At 38.5% G+C, this 19,051-nt stretch overlaps 1 protein-coding gene across 1 annotated transcript; it reads left to right on the plus strand.

The window, feature by feature from the left end:
- Positions 1-197: 197 nt before the first annotated feature.
- Positions 198-17,232, plus strand: LOC138045514 (protein-L-isoaspartate O-methyltransferase domain-containing protein 2-like). The gene is made up of 5 exons (XM_068892050.1): positions 198-450; positions 2,598-3,252; positions 7,204-7,324; positions 12,806-12,944; positions 16,294-17,232. The coding sequence occupies exons 2-5, from the start codon at positions 2,674-2,676 to the stop codon at positions 16,322-16,324; spliced, it is 870 nt and encodes a 289-aa protein (XP_068748151.1). The 5' UTR covers positions 198-450; positions 2,598-2,673; the 3' UTR covers positions 16,325-17,232.
- Positions 17,233-19,051: the final 1,819 nt, after the last annotated feature.

Genomic DNA, 19,051 nt, shown 5'->3' on the forward strand with positions numbered 1-19,051 from the left:
TTAACACAGTCTGATGGAAATAATTCATTTTGCTTAGGGAAGATCTTAAATCATCTTTGTTAGAGATTTAAAATATTTACATTTTGGTCATATATAAGCTTCCGAAATCGCAAAAATTAACATTTAGGCAATAAAATATGGGGATCAATTTTCCTAAACCTACCCCAAACGGGAATTAGTTTGATTAGTTTGTTTTGTTTCTGTGTTTTCGCCAGCCGACTGTGTTTTTGGTACGTGTAACAACTTAATTCAATTTCTCTGTATTGTCTTCTGTTCTTTTGCCCTCTATTTGTTCTCTAAAGGATTTTTGCCAGGCTTCAGAACTTTACGTAGAGAAACGGATAAATTTCGTACGAAAGAAAAGAATAGAAAGACACATTCACGTTTTTCCAGTGGTGATCAGATGGTACTCTAAAGTCTTTCTGTGAACTTTTTTGCGGGATTAATTTGGTAAGTGTACGTGTTGTGATATCCTTTGTTGGATAGCCTGCTTATTTTAAAATTGTCCACCGCCTCTTACTGGATATTTGTTCCCTTTAACAGTATTAACGAGCATGGTGTAAAAAACTTCTGCCCTTCAAAGCCGCTCTCCTCCTCCCCCCCTCAGTATCCGGGCTGAGTCTAACAGCACGGTCTTCTGCATTGTGTGGGTCTGACCTGGAAGCCCAGCATGGATATCCTCTAGGTATTCTTCCAGTCTGTCTGTATAGGTCCCCATTATGCACCTATAACAATTGGTGTAATGGTAACTTTTTCAATTCAGCTTCCAGAGAGTTTTGACTTCAAAGGCTAGATCACGATATTTGTTGACCTTTTCCTCCTCTTTCAGTCCTCTTTCAGTTATTTTACTATTATTATTATTATTATTATTATTATTATTATTATTATTATTATTATTATTATTATTATTATTATTATTATTATTATTAAGCTTTGTCGCGGACCTGGGATTGTTTTGTTCTTGAGCGCCTTTTAGGTTGTGTCATGTTTCATTGAGATAGCTGGTTTTCAAAAGGCTTCGTTTGCTTTACCTTTTTTATGCTTTTCTTAGCAGATGATCATTATGCTCTTTGGAGGTTTTTTTTCTTTTTTTGCCTTATTTTGTTTCGCTAGTTCTTCTGACTTCTGCAGCGTGTATTTATTTTGTGGCCATGAGGTAGGTTAGGGGTGTTTCAAATTTTTCGGATACTAAAAGGAGGTCCCCTGAAAATGTTTAATGCAGCAAGGAGGGGGGAGGAGGGTCCTCCATCAGTCCCCTCATCAGTCTCCCCCCCCCCCCCCCAACCCCAAAATGTACTTGTGAGCGCTCCCTTGTAATGACTCATTCTTCAAAGCATGCTCCTTCAAGATACAATGGTGACTGGGTATTCTAGAATCACTCCTTAACTTTTTTGTCAATAAATACCATTGAAAGAACTTTTCTGTATTCTCATAATAAGTGTACAGAACTGCATGTGTAAACAGACTTTTTACAGTATTTCTAAACTTTGGGGGGTTCAAGGTCAAGTCTATTATTAAAAGTTCCTGTTTTTGTCAAGTGTTCCAGGTTTTTTTAGGGTTTAGGTTTGATTTTGTTCTTAAAACCTTGAATTAAATTTAAGTCAATGAAATCTATTATCATCATGATGACCTTTAATTAACTTAAAATTAAAATTGTTAAGACTGGAAAATGAATGGCCACAACACTGCTAAATATATATAGCTCATTTCAAATTTATGATTTTTCTTTGTCTAATATTTATTATCATAATCTGACCCTATTAAACCTTGAAACAAAGGAAAATCAAAATTGAACTGGCTAAAAAATTTATGAACCAGGAATAAAATTAAACCACAACAGCTATAAGGCCATCTTAACCTTATTCTGAGGTTAATATAATTATTATTGGCTTATAAAAGTGACTGTCACGGTTAAATGGTATTGTCTGATGACACATACAGTCTACACATTGACATCATAGGACATGCACAAAATGGACTACCGGTACTTTTTTGTTTTTCTTTCTTTAAAATTGTTTCTTTCTTTAAATTCTTACTATTACAGTATTCTGTTTTTCATGTGATTGTTTTTGTCCCATGGGGATAGGACACGCATGTAACAAACACAAACCCCCATTCATGTAGATATCACAACTTACAGGTCTGCTAAATAAGCGTCACCAATGAATGGATGAGAAGAGAGCAAGTTATTATTAAGTGTTTCAATTAAAGTATAACTGTTGTCCCAGCAAACTAAGACTGGTGAGCCTCAGGTATTCATCATAGTAATTTTTCCATGCCTCTTTATTACTTTGAAAAGTTGAAAGGTCATAGATGCCACAAGCTCCCCGGGGATTATGGTGGACACTTTAGGAAAATGTCTGTTTGCGTTTAAGAACATTGTTGCCACTGATCAGATCATTTGAATTAATAATTGTTAAGTTTGTTTTTCATTTATAACAGTCACTTGAATTTATAATTATTGTTTATATAGAAACTTTTAATAGCAGTTCTGGTGATCATTGGTACATGTATTTAAATTATATAAATTAGCAAGTTAGCAATATGTACATGTATTTAAAGTTATGAATTTTTATGGCATGTTTTTTTTTTTCCAGAGGTAATCACAAAAGGAGACGAAATAGAGAGATCAATTCACAAATAGATTGCTCCTTTGTCACACCCTTGTGCATTATGGGCGGAGCTGTCAGTGCAGGCCAAGACAATGATGAGCTGGTTGATAACCTTAAAGCGGCAAACTACATCAAATCTCCTGAGGTCGAGCATGTGTTTCGAGCTGTGGACAGAGCAGATTATTTCCCGGAGGGGACCAAACAACACGCCTACAAAGACATGGCGTGGAAAAGTGGCAACATACATCTCTCTGCTCCTTGTATTTATTCACAAGTGCTAGAATCTCTTGAACTTAAAGATGGGCTCTCATTCTTAAATCTTGGAAGTGGGACGGGGTACTTGTCTACTATGGTTGGCCTGATGATTGGATCAAATGGTACCAACCATGGAGTTGAATTGTTTGAAGACGTTGTCGAGTTTGCAGGAAAAAAGCTCACCATGTTTAAAACAAACCCGGCATACCAAGGAACCAATTTCGGGGAACCAGTTTTTATTGTGGGAAACTGCCTATCTTTGAATACACATTACAGACAGTACGATCGTGTTTATTGTGGTGCAGCCTGTCCTCAAGAATATGAGGAGTACATGAAGTCTTTGGTCAAAGTTGGAGGTATATTGGTCATGCCTTTTAATGAAAAGGTAATTACAACTAAGGATGTAAACATGCTAGCTAGAGTACCTTTTTATCATGTGAAAGAGCAATATTGAACATAATGGCAATTTTTCCCCAAGTATCTTTTCAACTTTTTAACAATACACATGTAATTGAATATATATCAGTGATTACATGTAGTAATTTGATTTGCCCTTCATTTTTAGAAATAACGTAGGCAAAAATAATGTCTTGATCTGTCTGTGCATGACCCAAGCCGTTGTTGTCAACGGCAACAGTTCTCACTCCCAAAATCACATTTTCCAGTGGTGCTGTTGTCATGTAGCTACCAGAATATATGGCGCCGGAACATATTACACTTTCAGTGATTCAATTGGCGTTCGTTTCTGAACAAAAAAAACGCTTAATGCATTAATTTTTTCAACAGTTCTCGGGTATTGTGAAATAATAAGATAACATCTAATTTGATCTTTTGCTGTTTCAGTAGGGTGAGAAATGTTGAAAAACACACATCCGGTGATCATTTAAAGCCAAAAGGCGCTTGTATGAATAGAAAAGAAAGAGTTAATCATTATGTTTTTTGTACACCTTTTTACTGGGTTGCCTATGGGCAAACCCAGTGGAGGTCTCCGTTTAGTTTGTTTGTTTTGTTGTTTTTTTTTTTTTTCCGTGTCGGTATAAGTCTTGCCTGTCTCTCCCCCGGTAAGTAGTTTCTTTGTGTAGTGAGCCTTCTGCCCTTATTTTCTTAGGATCTAGAGGGTAGTGGAACTGCGTAGATTTCTCTTGTGGACACGGTAGAATCATTAACTCAGCCTGCAATGGCGTCGAAAGTCATGCAACGCGAATGGCGTTTTAGTGGATCCTTAAACAAAATATACCCTTATGGAGCTCAATAATGGAAAGTCAGTTGGATAAACTAGGCATGAATCTCAAAAGCGACGTGTACTGGACTTCGACAACAATCTATCGCCCGTCGAGACGAAATCAAAGTGAGCAGTATTTACCTGATACATTTATCTGATACATTTACCTGATTACATGGTAATTTGACACAATTGAGTTTCTTGTCTTCACGCACGCAATCAAATAGGAAGAGGTTTTCGCCTCTAAGAGCAAATATGTTGTTTGTTTCAATAAAATTTTCGCTGGAAAAGGATTCTGTGGCATTTTCTGCCTTTGTGAATTATAATATCATGTTGTGTATTGAATTTTCGAGCTTAAGGTTCAAATGTGATATGGGAGAAGTTTTTTAGTATTGCTCTGTAAGCAGGAAGGGTTCACAGGCCTGTTGGAAGCGTGCTTGAGTTTCAACAAAATGAGCCCCAAAATCAGTGAAAACTTGTGACGCAGATGAATAATAAAGTAGCTGCTATTTCCAAAATGATGGAATTACCTGGTGATAAATAACGTCGTACACTTCTTGGAGAGTAAATTTTGACTTTGCATAAACAAGAGTTGGGCGATTGTGATCTTTGTTTTGACTTCGCTCATTTCATTGTCAAACTTTATCACACTTGACAGAAAAAGAAACTTACAAAAACCCGGTATCTTGGGCATATGAATTACGGGGTGGTGACTTCTTTGCCTAAAAGCAACTCACTTAACGAAACTGTCCTTTTTCAAACAACAACAAGGATTCAAACAGCTTCAATTCTTACAGAGTTCGATAAAACATGCGGTGGGGCAAGCAAAGCGATGGGTCCTCGAGCTGTGTTGGGGTTTCAGTGTGAAAGTACAAAGGGCTACCAACACTCTTATAACTCTTTTTTCATTATTATTTTATTAACCCACAGTCTGCAGTCTGCAGTCTGCATTTTACCCTCAGTCTGCATTTTATCCCTGGTCTGCAGTCTGCAGTCTGCGTTTTACACTGACCGGTTATTTGAGTGGTTTTTGGCAACAGAGGTTAATTATTCGTAATGCGATCGCTTCCGTTGCTGTTAGCAATGGGTCGCAAATTTGAAACTTTTATCGCATTATCACATTACGCATTGAACCACGTTATCTATTATTCCTAAAAATCTAAAAATATTCGTGCCTTATCAGTTTTCGGTCGAATTTATGTCCAAGAAGTCAGATAAATTGCAGAAAATATTAGTTTTGCATCCAAAAATTCGTAATCAACGCTAAAATGACCAAATTTTGCCTATAAAACATATTTTACTGTTATTTTTCTTAAATTTTTTCGTTCAACTTTCGCTTTTATAAAATGTTTCAGTTTTTTGTAAATAAGTTATATGCTGTTGGAAAGCTTATTTTCTTAGCTTTAAAATGATGTATTTTTTCCACATAACTTAAAAATTTTTTGAGAAAAAAAAAACATTTTTTGGCGATGGCTGATTTACCACGGTTTTCTCGCGGTTGGGAAAGTAGGGAGAAGAGGTAGGCCAGTAGCCAGGGTTTTAACCTCAGAAAAGGATCTGTTTCGTCGTGCGAACGTGTGAGGAGCTGTGAGCCAAAGGGCCTCTGCTGGGATGACTTCTGGGTGACCCCTTAATAACTTCTGACTAACCGAGCACGAGGGCTGTACTGCCAGGGAAATATTGGCCCGAGGTCGTGGCAGTACGGACCAAGCGCAGCGAGGTCCGTACAAAAACGACCCAGGGCCAATATTCCCCAGTACGGCTCGAGCTAGCTCGGTTAGTAAGTAGTTTATTACATGGTTTTTTAATTACCTTTTGCTTTGTTTTTGCAAGCCCGTAATCGGCCCGTGGGCCAGTCACAATTTGCCCGGAACGCTGCACGCCCGGGGGGGGGACTCCCATATGAAACAGACGGGGATGCTTGTCGTCTCGCTTAGAGGTGTAAATTTTGGATTTTGATCTCGCTTAGGGTGTTTCGGGCAAAGCGCCAATATTTTAAGCCGCCAAGGTCAAAATTTGCTTAAGTCACGCCCAGATTGGTCTCCTTTAGGAGTCACAAAAAGCTTGAGCCACGCCCAGATGGTCTCCTTCAGGGGTTAAATTTAAAATTTCCGACTAGCATCCCCGTGTGTTCCATATGGGAGTCCCCCCGTGAACCCCCCCCCCCCCCCCCCCCCCCCCTTCCTCCGGGGCTGCACGTACCACAGGCAACCCAGTGTACCCTCACGGAGGGTCTAGTTTCATAAGTAATTTCTATACCTAAATATCTTCCTCTAAATTCCCGAGAAATGTGGCCGAGAACAGAGTCTGTTGACTGCTCACTGTAACGCAACCCACCGTTTTCACAACCCTTCTCACACCACCTCTACACCAGTGCAATACATATAGTTTATACTGAGACAATTCTGTCATGCGATTCAATGAACCTAGCTGACCTTTAAACCAATTATCAACTGAAGATTTCTTTTCTCAGACAATCCTGGTTTAAACTGTTGGGACAATTCCTGCTTTCCCCCCTCCCCCCATTAAGTAAAGTCTCTGCTTAAGAGCCAGAAGGCTCATCAGGCCGGCGCTTATCTCCGGTTTCAGTAGCATGAAGCGACTAGGAGTATTTATACTCCCCCCTGGATGGGATGCTAGTCTATCGCAGGGTTACCCCCAGCATTATGCCGGTACCCATTTATACACCTGGGTGGAGAGAGGCACCGTGAGAGTAAAGTGTCTTGCCCAAGAACACAACACAATGTCCCCAGCCAGGCCGGAGCACTCGATCCGGAGTCGAGCGCACTAACCATGAGGCCACCGCGCCTTCCCCCCTCCCCCCATTACAATGTTGATTTTTCACGATCTCCGAAATCAAGATCCGTTCATCGATCCCTCGCATGTTTTAACATTGTCTGCGGAGAAAGGTGCCCGAAAAAGGAAGCAAAAGGAGAACACGCGTTGCTCATATAACAATGGATTAGTATGTACAGTAAATTCACTACTTTTCGTTCAAAAAGTATCCCAATGTATTTTGAGCTGGATTGTAGCTCCCTAGACCTTGTTTGAGAATGTGTGGCATTGACACACCATAATTTTATCTTAATGTCTATTTTCCCATCTTCTTTTCAGCTTTGTAGGATGCATCGCGTTGGAGAATCTGAGTGGGATGTGGAGGGGGTGTTGCCGGTATCATTTGCCCCTCTGATCAACTGTAAAGAGAAGAATGAACTATTGAAATTTATCGAAATACGTAAGTTGTGATTCAAGCAAATCTTATGTAAAATGACCTTCTGATCACAGATAATTAATTTAGAGAGGAAAAGGAATAACTTATGACATACTTGCCGTCTGGAATATCACAGTTCTGATTGGTCAATGATGAATTGCATAAATACATGTGGGTTATACCCTGGTGAAAATCTTCAAAGGATCTTTAAGGATCTTCAAAGATCGTCATAAAGATCTTCAAGGATCCTAATAAAGATCTTAGAAAAGATCCTCAAAATTCCTTGCAAAGATCCTCAAGGATCTCGGCCAAGATCCTTAAAGATCCTCAAGGATCTTGCCAAGATCCTTGAGGATCCTCAAGAATCTTGCCAAAGATCCTTGAGGATCTTTAAGGATCTTCAAGGATTTTAAAAGATCTTTTGAGGATCTTGTTAAGATCTTTGTGGATCTTTCCTGAATGTTACCAAGGAATTAAAAAAAAATCCTCAAGGATCTTTATTATTTTAAAAGATCCTTTGAGGATCTTGTTAAGATCTTTGTAGATCTTTATGAATCTTACCAAAGATCTGTAAGGATCTTCAATAATCTTACCAAAGATCTTCAAAGATCCTAATCTATCCTTGAGGATCTTGTCAAGATCTTTGTGATTATTTTGGGTATATTCAGTATTCTTACCAATGATCTTCAAGGATGTTTGTGGCTCCATTAAAGAACCAAGATTACTGCCAATTATGGCTTTGATTTAAGTGCCAGGATGTCATATGGAAAATCTGAAACATGCTAATTTAAAGTGAATTTGGAAATGGCCAATTCCTATTAACTACCGTGAACAACAACAACAACAACAATATGGCACAAACATCATTTAAACTTTCTTTATTTGCATAGATGTGTTTATCATTGTCAAAATCATAAAAAAAATGGAGATTAAGGATACAATAATGTAGGGCTGGAAACAAAAACCTAGTAAGTGACAATTTTTGGTCAATTTTTCTCTTTTTCTCTTGTACATTTTGTTTTCCCAATACAAATCATGTGATAATACTCAGGAGGATTAGTCCTTGTTTTGCTCATTAAAAAGAGTGCATGCAAGCATGAATATGTCTGCCTCATCATCAATCCAATTTTGATCGGGGTTTATCCCCGTAAACGGGGCTGGCTGGATTTACATACAAAAGAAAAAAGAAAGGACCAATTAACCTCCTGAGTATTATGACATAATCTGTATTGGGAAAACAAAATGTACAAGCAAAAACGGTCTATTTTGCAAGTTGACTGGAAATGAACTTACATTGCCCTGGTATTGTTTTTATCCGATTTGAGCTTTTTTTCAAGAAATAAACTATGCAAAAATACTATTGGCTTCGCATTTGAAAGCAACGGAATCAGCAAAGCAACACCTACATTTCATTGTTTGATTAAAATTTAATAGCACAATCTTTATGCAACTGTATGCGTCGGTAGCTCATCCGAATGATGCCCACAGCGAAGTACACAGCAGCTTGGTGGTCTGAGCCACCGATCAGACTTATTATTTTTCTTTTGTTTGCACAAAGATGTTTCTCTCGTTTTTCTTTTCTTGATTTTCTCTGCGATTTTATCGATCTTTGTTAAATTTAAGTTACATGAGACATGCACAAAAAATTAAATAAATAACTCTGATCAGTGGCTGAAGCCACCGACCTGTCGTGTACTTTGCTGTGCATATCATTCAGTTGAGCTATCGACACACAGTTATATTAGTTTATAAATGCCATTAAATTTTAATGGAACAATGAAAGGTAAGTGCCGCTTCTCTGATTCCATTGTTTTCAAACATGAAGCCAATGGTATTTTTGCATAGCTTATTTCTTGAAAATAAAGCTCAAATTGCATAAAAAATTACCAGAGCAATGTTCTTAAGTTCATTTCCAGTCAACCTGCAAAATTTGGGCTAGTTTTGAGCACTAAAAGTTGGCCAAACATTGTCACTTACTAGGTTTTTGCTTCCAGCCCTTCTATTACAGCAGTTGCAACCCCACACTAATTATTATTTTTTTCCCTCCATTGTGAACAAGTCATGTAAGTCATATATTTAATACTACAGTGACAATATTTGCTTGATAAAGGTACGGTAAAAACCTGAATAAATTATACAGTGTAAGAACCAAGTTTTTCCAAGCTACAGTCTGTAGGCTAAGGCTAGGCTACAGACTGTACTCAGGTTCTTAGAATAAAATAATGAGGTTTTGTCATTGGTGGGTATGGCCTATTTTGGGCCATTTCTGAAGTTTGTACAAAGCTTTGCATGATAAACAGAACAAAACTAAAGCAACATTAAAACAATGGTACTATGTTGCTGCTGGGAAAACATGGTACTGGTAGAGCTTGTTATATTAAATTTGTGTATTCACTGTTTGACTAAATTTCTCAAAATAAGAATCCATTTCAAAATTGTAGGCTAAAATAGGACTGTCTTAGCCAAAAACGTTCTTACTTGTAAAAGTTCTTATACCTGTATGTGGGTTCCTGTTTTATTTCTGTACACCGTCATTGCCATCACTGTAGTTGTTGCATAATAATACCTAACATAAGCTTAGCTTACAGGATTAGAGTAACTACAACATTTTTTTCGCTTTGTACCTAAGCTTGGTTTCCTCTGGACAATGCGATTTAAAGATACATAGTATTATATTGTCTTTTTCCAACCTCTTCAGAAATTCAAGGCAGTGACAACTTGACTACAATGCTATAAAAAGTGCTCATTGCAGTGGTTTAATGGTGACTTGAGTACAACAGCAATGGAGTCTAAAACAAAAGAAGCATATATATATTTTTTAAATCTGGGTTCTCATTGCTTACATAACAGAATATCGTGGACTTTGGTCACCAATTACAGACCACTTATCATGAAATTTCATGCACCATATCCCAGAAGAAATCTCTGCACCCAATGGAAGTGTCAACATTTGGCTGTTTATGTAGGAACACTCAGATCAGACTCAATGTAACTAAATCAAGCGTTCTTTTGCGTTTTAAACCGGGATAATTAAATTCGATGTGAATGTCCATTTCGTTGGCTTCGCTTTTTGTCGGTTATTTTTCTGAAGGATTATGAAAACCTTCCACTACAAGCTTCGTTATTTGTAAACAGAAAGACACTTCACAAAACGTTACAACGCCCGCACTTTGTATTAAGCTTATAAATTATAGAACATTACTTGCACTTTGATTTATAGGACAAAAGCCCATGGAATTAGCATCAACATTGTTTTATCCAACGCTTACCTCTTTAGGTGAGTTATTATCAGCAATTCCTTTCAGTGGACAAGCATTTTACATTGTAAAAGAACTAAAATGTGATAAGGACTTGCAGTAAACCGAAAATCGAAATAACCGCTATCGATCTGTGGCTGGTGTGAGCCCGCAATTTTTGGTGCTGGCCTACTGCTGACCAGAGCGGCTCAAATCCAAGATGGCTGATCTTCAATGATGTTCGAGGGGATCGTTTAAGGGTTTTTCCCGCTGGTTCAAGAACAAACGCCATACTGAAAAGTGAAGGAAGTCATTCGAAGGTCATCAAGTGAAGCTTGCTTTGAGAAAGTTTAAGTTTTAGTAATCTCAGTGAAGTGAGACAGAACATGCGTCACCCATTGCTCCCACTTCACTTCCGTTTCCAAGTTTTGGACGATGGTTTTCTTCAAATTATAACTGGGATAGATGAGCTGACGGTCAGGTTACATTGTTTTCAGACTGGACATGCAACTTAATGTTAACTTCATTTTAAGTTAGTTTATGTACATGTAAATAAGTAAACGATCTCTTATAGAACAAACAATTGGTTTATTTGTATTTGATGCATTTTTTGGCTAGACAATGAAGTAATGATCCTTGTATAAACAAGAGCAATAGCACTTTCTTTAGTGATGTTTTGCGTTCCGGTTCTTGTCACTTAACCCATTGTCATTTAATAAAATTTTAATAAAATGATTCTTTTGTCAGACTATATTGATAAAATCTAATAAGGTATCGTGTAACATAACGCAATTGGGTTTTTGTTTCACTGATTTTTCTATTTATTGGTATAAATGAACTCCTTTACTCCTTTAGATTATTTCTCAGTTTCGACAGTCACAACCTTTAATAATCCTAAAAAGATCCTAATTCTTGAGACAAAAAAGGTACAGGACATTATTTAATTGAGGCATCAACAGGTTCTCCCTAAAGCTTTTGAAGACTCCCAAAAAACCCTAACCCTAACTCCTTTAAAAAAATCCCAAAAAGATCTTTAAGATGAATCCCTTTAAAATCCTAATGGTGTTCAAGAATCCCCTTTAAAGATGCAATGTTAACTAATTTATTGCAATTACTGAGTTCCTCCAAACATCTGTCTTAGACCTTTAAGGATCTTTAAGGATCCTGATAGAAATCCCATTAAGGTCCTCAAGAATTCCTTGAGGATCTTTCATAGATCCTAAGGAGATCCTTTGATTGATCCTCAAAGGATCTTTATAAAGATCCTAAAAGATCCTAAAAGATCGTCGAGAATTGTTTGAGGATCTCTCAAGGATCCTAAAAAGATCCTTTGACTGTTCTTGAAAAGATCTTTATCAAGATCCGTGAAGATCCTCAAGGATGTCATGAAGATCTTTGAAAGATCTCTTTGATTAGATTACAAAGATCTTTCCAAAGATCTTTGAAAGATCCTTAAAGATTAATAGAGGATTTATCAAGGATCTTCAAAGATCTTAATAAAGATCTTTTCAAGATCAGTTAAAAGATCCTTTTAAGATCCTTGGAAGATCCTCAAAGAATTCTTGAGGATCTGTAAGGATCCTTACCAAGATTTTGAAACTTACTCTCACTAGGATCTTTGTAAGATCCTCACAGGATCCTCAATGGCTATTTGGGGATCTTTACAACTCCTAATTGCAATTGAAGATCTTTAAAGAACTTTCAAAGATCCTTCAAGGATCCTTGAAAGATCCTCATCTTCAAAGATCTTTTGCAGGTCCTTGAGGATCTTTAAGGATCCTTGAAGATCTTCAAGGATCCTCTGAGGTTTTTCACCAGGGTAGATCATGAAATGCAAGCACTTGTGTTCATACGATTTCCTGACTACTTACTGCTGTCGTGATCCGTAACAGTTAGTTATCTTCCCACAGCTTGTAAACTTGGGTCTTGTTTTTTCTGAGTTGTTTTAAAAACAAATAGTATTTTCCCTTTGATCAGTTGCTGGGCGGCCTTTAATCATGCTTTGCCATTTCCAGTATTTTGGGACAAGTTTTCCTTGATTATTAACAGGGTGCCTGGATGACCAGCAATAAATGCAACTCACTGCAAGTGACCTGTGTTGATTTATAACTGACTGACTCGTTGACTGACTAATGGACTGACATATTGCTGGAATTACTCATTGATTGATTGGCCATATCAAAGTCAAAAGAAGGCATGAAGGAGCTTAATATCTACACGCTGCCGTTAACTGTGCAGTATAATTGTTAACTTTTACTTTATCTTTCAGCTACCCATCCAAGATACCTCCAAGATCTTTGCAGACTGGTAATCCGAAAAGCTCTTGGTGCCCAAGGCATCCAGAAATTGGCTGACCTACCCCTCCCTCCTGCACTTGTCATGTACTTGAACTACTTCCATGAATTGAGGCAAGAGTAACATTTTAAAATGTGCTTATACCTTTTAAGGAGGCTCCCTAGAGTTTTAGGGCCACGTGCAAGCTGAGTAGTACTAGTATGGCGCGTAGAGCCTGAATTGTGCGTGTTTTCTGATTTTTATGACGTCTGCGTGACCAAATCTATAAAATTAACTGCTAATTTTCTCGCGTTCCCTTCCGTAATTTTTTTTACAAATTGGCTCAGTTCTAACCACATATAGTTCTTATCAAGTACCCTATAATTTTTAAAATCTGTCACGCTGCTAATCTAGCGTATTTAGAAAAATGAGAAATTAGAGAAAATTGGCAAAACCGACTAGACTTTTTACCACTTCAAAAAGTCAGGCAATATAGTAATATTATTTCCACAATGTGGCAAAGAATAAGAAACAATTGTTACCGAAGGAAAGTACAAATATTAAGGAATTTAGGCCCAAAATAGGAATATATCTGCCTGTCATGGATTAGATGCACGATGTTGCCACAGTAACGGCCAATCCAAAAATTGACACCCAGAAAATAAGCCTTATTGTATCGGTATCCATACTGGTAAATCTCTACAGGGAAAACGTTTGTAAGTCGTGCCCTGTAGCGAAGGTATTCGCAAATACTCTAGGGAACCACCTTAAATATTATTTTAATAATCCTGCTTGTGATACTGTCAGCATTTTAGTGCTCAGTTGTTCTTAGAGCATTTGAATAGTGGGATCTCAAAAGGGCACCTTAAGTCAAATATCTTTTGTTTCTAGTATAAATCTCCTCATCCAAAACAAACAAATGGCACCACCCGTCTGTCACCTGGCATTGTTACCCTGCATTTCGGTTTTTCTGTGCAAGCCACATAAACTTGGCAGAACTAGCAGCAATTTGGACCCACCTTGATGTGAGAATATGGGTCTATTCTCGATTTTACGTCACAAACTGCTTTGCATTCCTGTTTTAAAAAATTTGCTTCAAACTCTTTTTGACGTAAGATCGAGAATAGACCCGTGTCTAGAGCTCAGGGTTTTGGGTCCAAATTAATTATATTTTGAGGTAAGAATCGCCAAACATGCTTGCTTTCGGTGGGGAGATCAATATTGTACACTAAGAATATTTGAGTTTAGGTACACTTTGAATTTTCCTTTATTTTGGGCGGATAAAATACAGTTTTCCAAAAGATCTTTGTCCTTATTTGGGCCCGATTCAAACGTCGCACTTCTGGCTTGTCTCCCCAATTTCCGCTCGCTCGCGCTTCGCGCTCGCTCACAAGATCGATGAAGGAAACAAAGAGGGACTGCTCGCAGTTTAGTGGACAAACAAAAGAAGCTAATGAGAGATCTTTTATTTTCGTCCACTGACATGTCGGCGATGAGGTCACGTGGACCTCCAATTACTCGCGAGGCAACTCAGAAATTTCTTTTTAAGCAACACAAATTACAGACGAAAGAGAGAAATTATCCTCGCACTTTAATATCTGGACAATTGAACTGTCTCTTATAGACATCTGAAAATTTCAGGTTACTCCGACGGGATTCGAACTCGTGATTTCTGCAATACTGGTGCAAAGCTCTACCAATTGAGCTATGAAACCACACAGTAGGGAGCAGGTCAATTTGTGATCATTTGTTGGGATCATGTGTTCCCCTGAAACGCCTTGATGAAACAAATATGTATTATTTGAATATGTACAATATTGTCATTTAGTATATACTAAAACAGTGGATAGCGTTGAAGGCACGTACTGATTGGCTACTCAAACACCGAATGGTAAAGGTAAAGTCTGCTACGAGCCTAGGAGGCTCGTTAAGCCGGCGCTTATCTCCGGTTTCTGTAGCATGAAGCGACTTGGAGTACTTCTACTCCCCCCTGGATGGGATGCCAGTCCATCGCATGGTTACCCCCAGCATTAACTTTACCGGTACCCATTTATACACCTGGGTGGAGAGAGGCACCGTACGTGAGAGTAAAGTGTCTTGCCCAACACCACAACACAATGTCCCCGGCCAGGGCCCGAACCCGGACCACTCGATCCGGAGTCGAGCACACTAACCATGAGCCTAGCCTGTGTACAGCCGCCTACTCTTTTGTGGAGAGTGGGCGGCTGTACACAGGTCACCATGAGCCCACCGCGCCTCCCACAAACTCGGAGTATCCTCTGCTATTCACCTCGCGCGGGATTCGCGTCCGAAAATATTGTAATCGTAGCAGGAATAAATGAGTTAAAATCATCTTTTTGCGCCAAATTATCTCACCGTTTTAGTATATACTGTCTAAAAAGATTATTCACCTCAGTGTCGTTGGCTAGTGGTGGACTTCGCGGCTCGGTAAATATCCACCACTAGCGGCATCCACTGCGGTGAATAGTTGTTAAATATCCGAAGATTCTAATCCCGCTTAAGCCGCTTGAATTTCTCAGGTGTCTATTGTCCAGATAATTAACTGCGAGGATCATTCCTCTCTTTCACAAATTCAAGCTTTTTGTCAAGAAATATATATGTCAAGCATACCTAAATATCTCTTATTAACCGAGTTCGAGGTCCGTAATGTAAGTTGCGGCCCGAGCTTTTTGCTTTGATTTATGGCCCGAGCGCGAAGTGTTCGGGATATAATAATTTAAAGGGGCAAAGTCACGCAAAATGATGTAATTATGCCCAAAAAGTGGAATAAAACATTGCAGTAACCACTTAAAAGCGTTAAACAACATAACAGAAATACAACAAAAGGAAAGAGAAGAATGGAAGGACAGAAATGGACAAGATTGAAACGGATTGCATTGGGTATTCTTAAAAAGGGTCGGCCTGGTTTTTTTTTCAGGTTTATGGCAAATCGCCTGTATAAAGCCCGTTGTTGAAAAATGTACAAGGGCCTAAAACAAAAAAAGAAATTAGGAAAAAGTAGAAACTCCGCTGTCTGTATGTCAAAGCGTAAAACTGGATACAGGGGTCTATGATGTTCAGTAGTTAATCAGGTTCCAAACAACTGGTCTTATGTGTACGGATAAGTTAGTCTCACATGATTTGTATGAAAATGTCACTGCAACTGTTGTATGCTCCGTGCTTTCAAAAACACAAGACCTTTAACAGCACTCAGTAGTTTGCTAGATTTCCAGATGCACTCTGCAGTGCCGCCAGAGTATTGTATAGGTAAAACGGCAGACTGCAGCCATGACATGGACGTGTGTTTGCCTCAATTCCACAGTCAATTTTAGTACATGGCAATGCATTTTACCACGTTTACTTCACGTTTTAGTAAAACCAGGTCATATACGGTAGTGTATATATGTAACTATGGTGGTAATAAATTGTAATACATTAAACAAATGCTAACTCTAATTATATATACATGTGTCTTGTCCACAGGATTGCATGTAAAAGGGTTTGTACAGTCTAAGGAACTTGGTGTCGCTATTTTTTTTTTTATTACATACGAAGGGATAATGTACTATATACCTGGCTCAGATGTTCAAAGGCCTAACCAAATCCAGTGGATAAATGTCATTGGTATAGACTGAAACAGTGGATAGCTTTGATGGCGCGCTCTGATTGGCTACTCAAACTCCCAATATCCTTTGCTATTTGCCCCCGAAAATATTGTAATCATTGCAGGAATAAATGAATTATATTATATTTTGTTACAGTACTATTTTAGCTTCGCGGCTCGGTAAATGTCCACCACTAGCCAGTGAATAGGTTGTTAATTATCGGACAGCTTCAAACTGCAAAGATTTCAATGTTTGCTCACACAAGTGTGAATAGGTGGTTTTCACGTGACGTCATCGCGGCCATGTTGGTGGTCGAAAACAAAAGATCTCTCATTGGCTCCTCTTGCTCGTCCACCAGCAATTTTACATCGCAGCACTGTGATCTCTGCCTCCAGAGATTGGTTGCAAAACACCTATGTGCACACTCTGAGAACATCGAAGTAAAGGCTTGTATGAAAACCGTAGTCATGCAAGGTTTAACGTGAAGGATATTTTGTATTCTGGATAGTGAGTTGCACTGGATAAAGTTACCTTTGAGCAACTGGGGCGTGGTGAATTTGAGACGGTCACTTCGTAACCAATATCCGCTATAAGAGCGTTTTCCGGCGTGGAAAATAAGTGCAACAATCCTGCACAAGTGGCTTGTTTCAAATCGGGAATTTTGTTTGTATGTATTCCTAGTGTACGATATTAGATTAACACGGTGGGTAACTTATTTAGTTAAAAAAAGTGTAAATTGTTTTGTAAACAGGTTTCTACTGTGGCTTTGGTTTGACTTAGGCTTGAGTGTAAAATAAACAATAAGTTCCTATAGGAATGTTGTCAGCCTTCATTCTGTTCATGTCACAGGCCAACCAAATTCTATATGTGACGATAATGGGGATCTGCCAATAAAATGGTCGCACCGTTCTTAATTTTGATGTATCGAGGCCAACGCGTGAGCGGGTATTTCGCTCGGATTTCCTTTTTTTTTCAGTGAGAGTTTCACTTCATCCACGTCTTTTCTCTTTTTTTCTTGCTCACGTAATCACCTGTATAATTCTGTGCCAAATGTTGAAACGTACGCGCGTGGCGTGCACAGGAGGTCAAAATTACCAGACCACGAAAGTACCCGTCTTTTCTTGTTTTCAATTTCTTGTTTCTGTAAGCTGGTTTAAACAATACAAATTGGCGGTCTATTGGTTTATTCTGAGATATTTTACTTCGATTTGCTAGCGAGTGGTCTAGTACCCTTGGTGCCAGAAGTTATATTTATTCCTTTGGAGCTTGAAGCTCGGAGTGGTGCAGTCTTGAACTATGGAGCATGTCGGGCATGTTTTTAACTTCAACAAAAAGAAAATTTTTGTGTAAAAATTGATTTAATTTTCTGGTGGATTAGTTTGGTTTACCAACGTGGCTACCGCTTCTTCGTTTCGTGACATCAAATCTAGAGTTAGTAGATAACACCAATATATGCGTTCTGGCGGCGCGAGCATTTGCTCTTTTGCTAGAGCAAATTGGGCCAAACATGGAGATAGAAAGCCAGTTTTCAGATTAGATTCAGCTCATCTTTTGACGCTGGTCATTTTAAGGTGGCTCACACAAGTTTCAACAATTTGGAGGTAATGTCTTATTAGAAGAATGAACTCTACAATACTATTTAACAAAACGTCACTGTTATGGTACCAAATGAAACAGCAATGATTTTTTAACGAGTAAACAGAATCTTAAGGTGACTCTGAATCTGCTCTAGATAATTTTTTAAACTTTGCATAGGTTATATAGGCGTGTTAATTGCTCTCCAGAAACAAACATTGGGTTATCACTGATTTTTTTTAAGATATAAGCGTTTAAAGACAAAATGTAGGGCGTTTGTAGGTGGCTCTTTTGTTGCCACGGTGACCCATTGCGTCACATAAATGAGTGTGTCTTTGTATTAGTGTTTCATATGGAACCATAGCTTTGCCATTACATGAAAAAGTTGGTTAGATTCAATCCTTCCAAATGGTACAGTTTGTTGAAACTGGTCAGTTCGAGTCTCCTTAAATCTTGGTTCAGTTCATTATTTTCTCAGCCCGAAAAAAGGAGTTTCGTTAATTATATTAATTGGGAAGGTATATATACTCACGCAAGTTCAACAACACGAAGATCCGGCTTGCACTTGGAAATGGCTACGTGCGTTTACCTTTGTTTGCCTTTTGTTTGTTTTTGTGCTTTTCTGCTCAGAGTTTTACGATTTTTTTTCAACTAGGCTTAGTTCATCATTGATATTTGACTATTATCTCTGAACTAGCGGTCAAAAGAAGGGAGTGTTTGCCGCAGAGCCGCAAAGATACTTTCGCCGACCGAAATATATCACACCAGGAGAAGAAAATCATTAACGGACCAATTTGGGGCCCGTTTCTCCAAAGTCCCGGGACCTTTCGGGCCTTCTTCGGGTGTCAGAAGTTCCCTCTGTGTGTTAAGAACGGACAGATTTTAGGTCAACAAACTTCATTATCATTTTGCTTTTTGTTCTCTTGAAAACATGATAAAAGACCAGCAGTTATCGGGAAGTTCAAGAACGGTCCCTAAAAGAGAACTTACCGAATTACCTCCATGTTAACCAATCAGGTCGCGCGAAAAGACCATTCACTTGTGTGGTATAAACTAGTTTT

The sequence above is a fragment of the Montipora capricornis genome, chromosome 4, assembly GCF_036669925.1.
Source record: "Montipora capricornis isolate CH-2021 chromosome 4, ASM3666992v2, whole genome shotgun sequence".
NCBI classification, from domain to species: Eukaryota; Metazoa; Cnidaria; class Anthozoa; order Scleractinia; family Acroporidae; genus Montipora; species Montipora capricornis.

Bases quoted from the DNA above. Each gene is read 5' to 3' on its own strand.
- LOC138045514 (XM_068892050.1), top strand. From the start codon at position 2,674: ATGGGCGGAGCTGTCAGTGCAGGCCAAGACAATGATGAGCTGGTTGAT. The intron at 7,325-12,805 runs GTAAGTTGTGAT...TTTATCTTTCAG, and splicing joins ATTGAAATTTATCGAAATAC to CTACCCATCCAAGATACCTC. The intron at 12,945-16,293 runs GCAAGAGTAACA...TCTTGTCCACAG, and splicing joins AACTACTTCCATGAATTGAG to GATTGCATGTAAAAGGGTTT.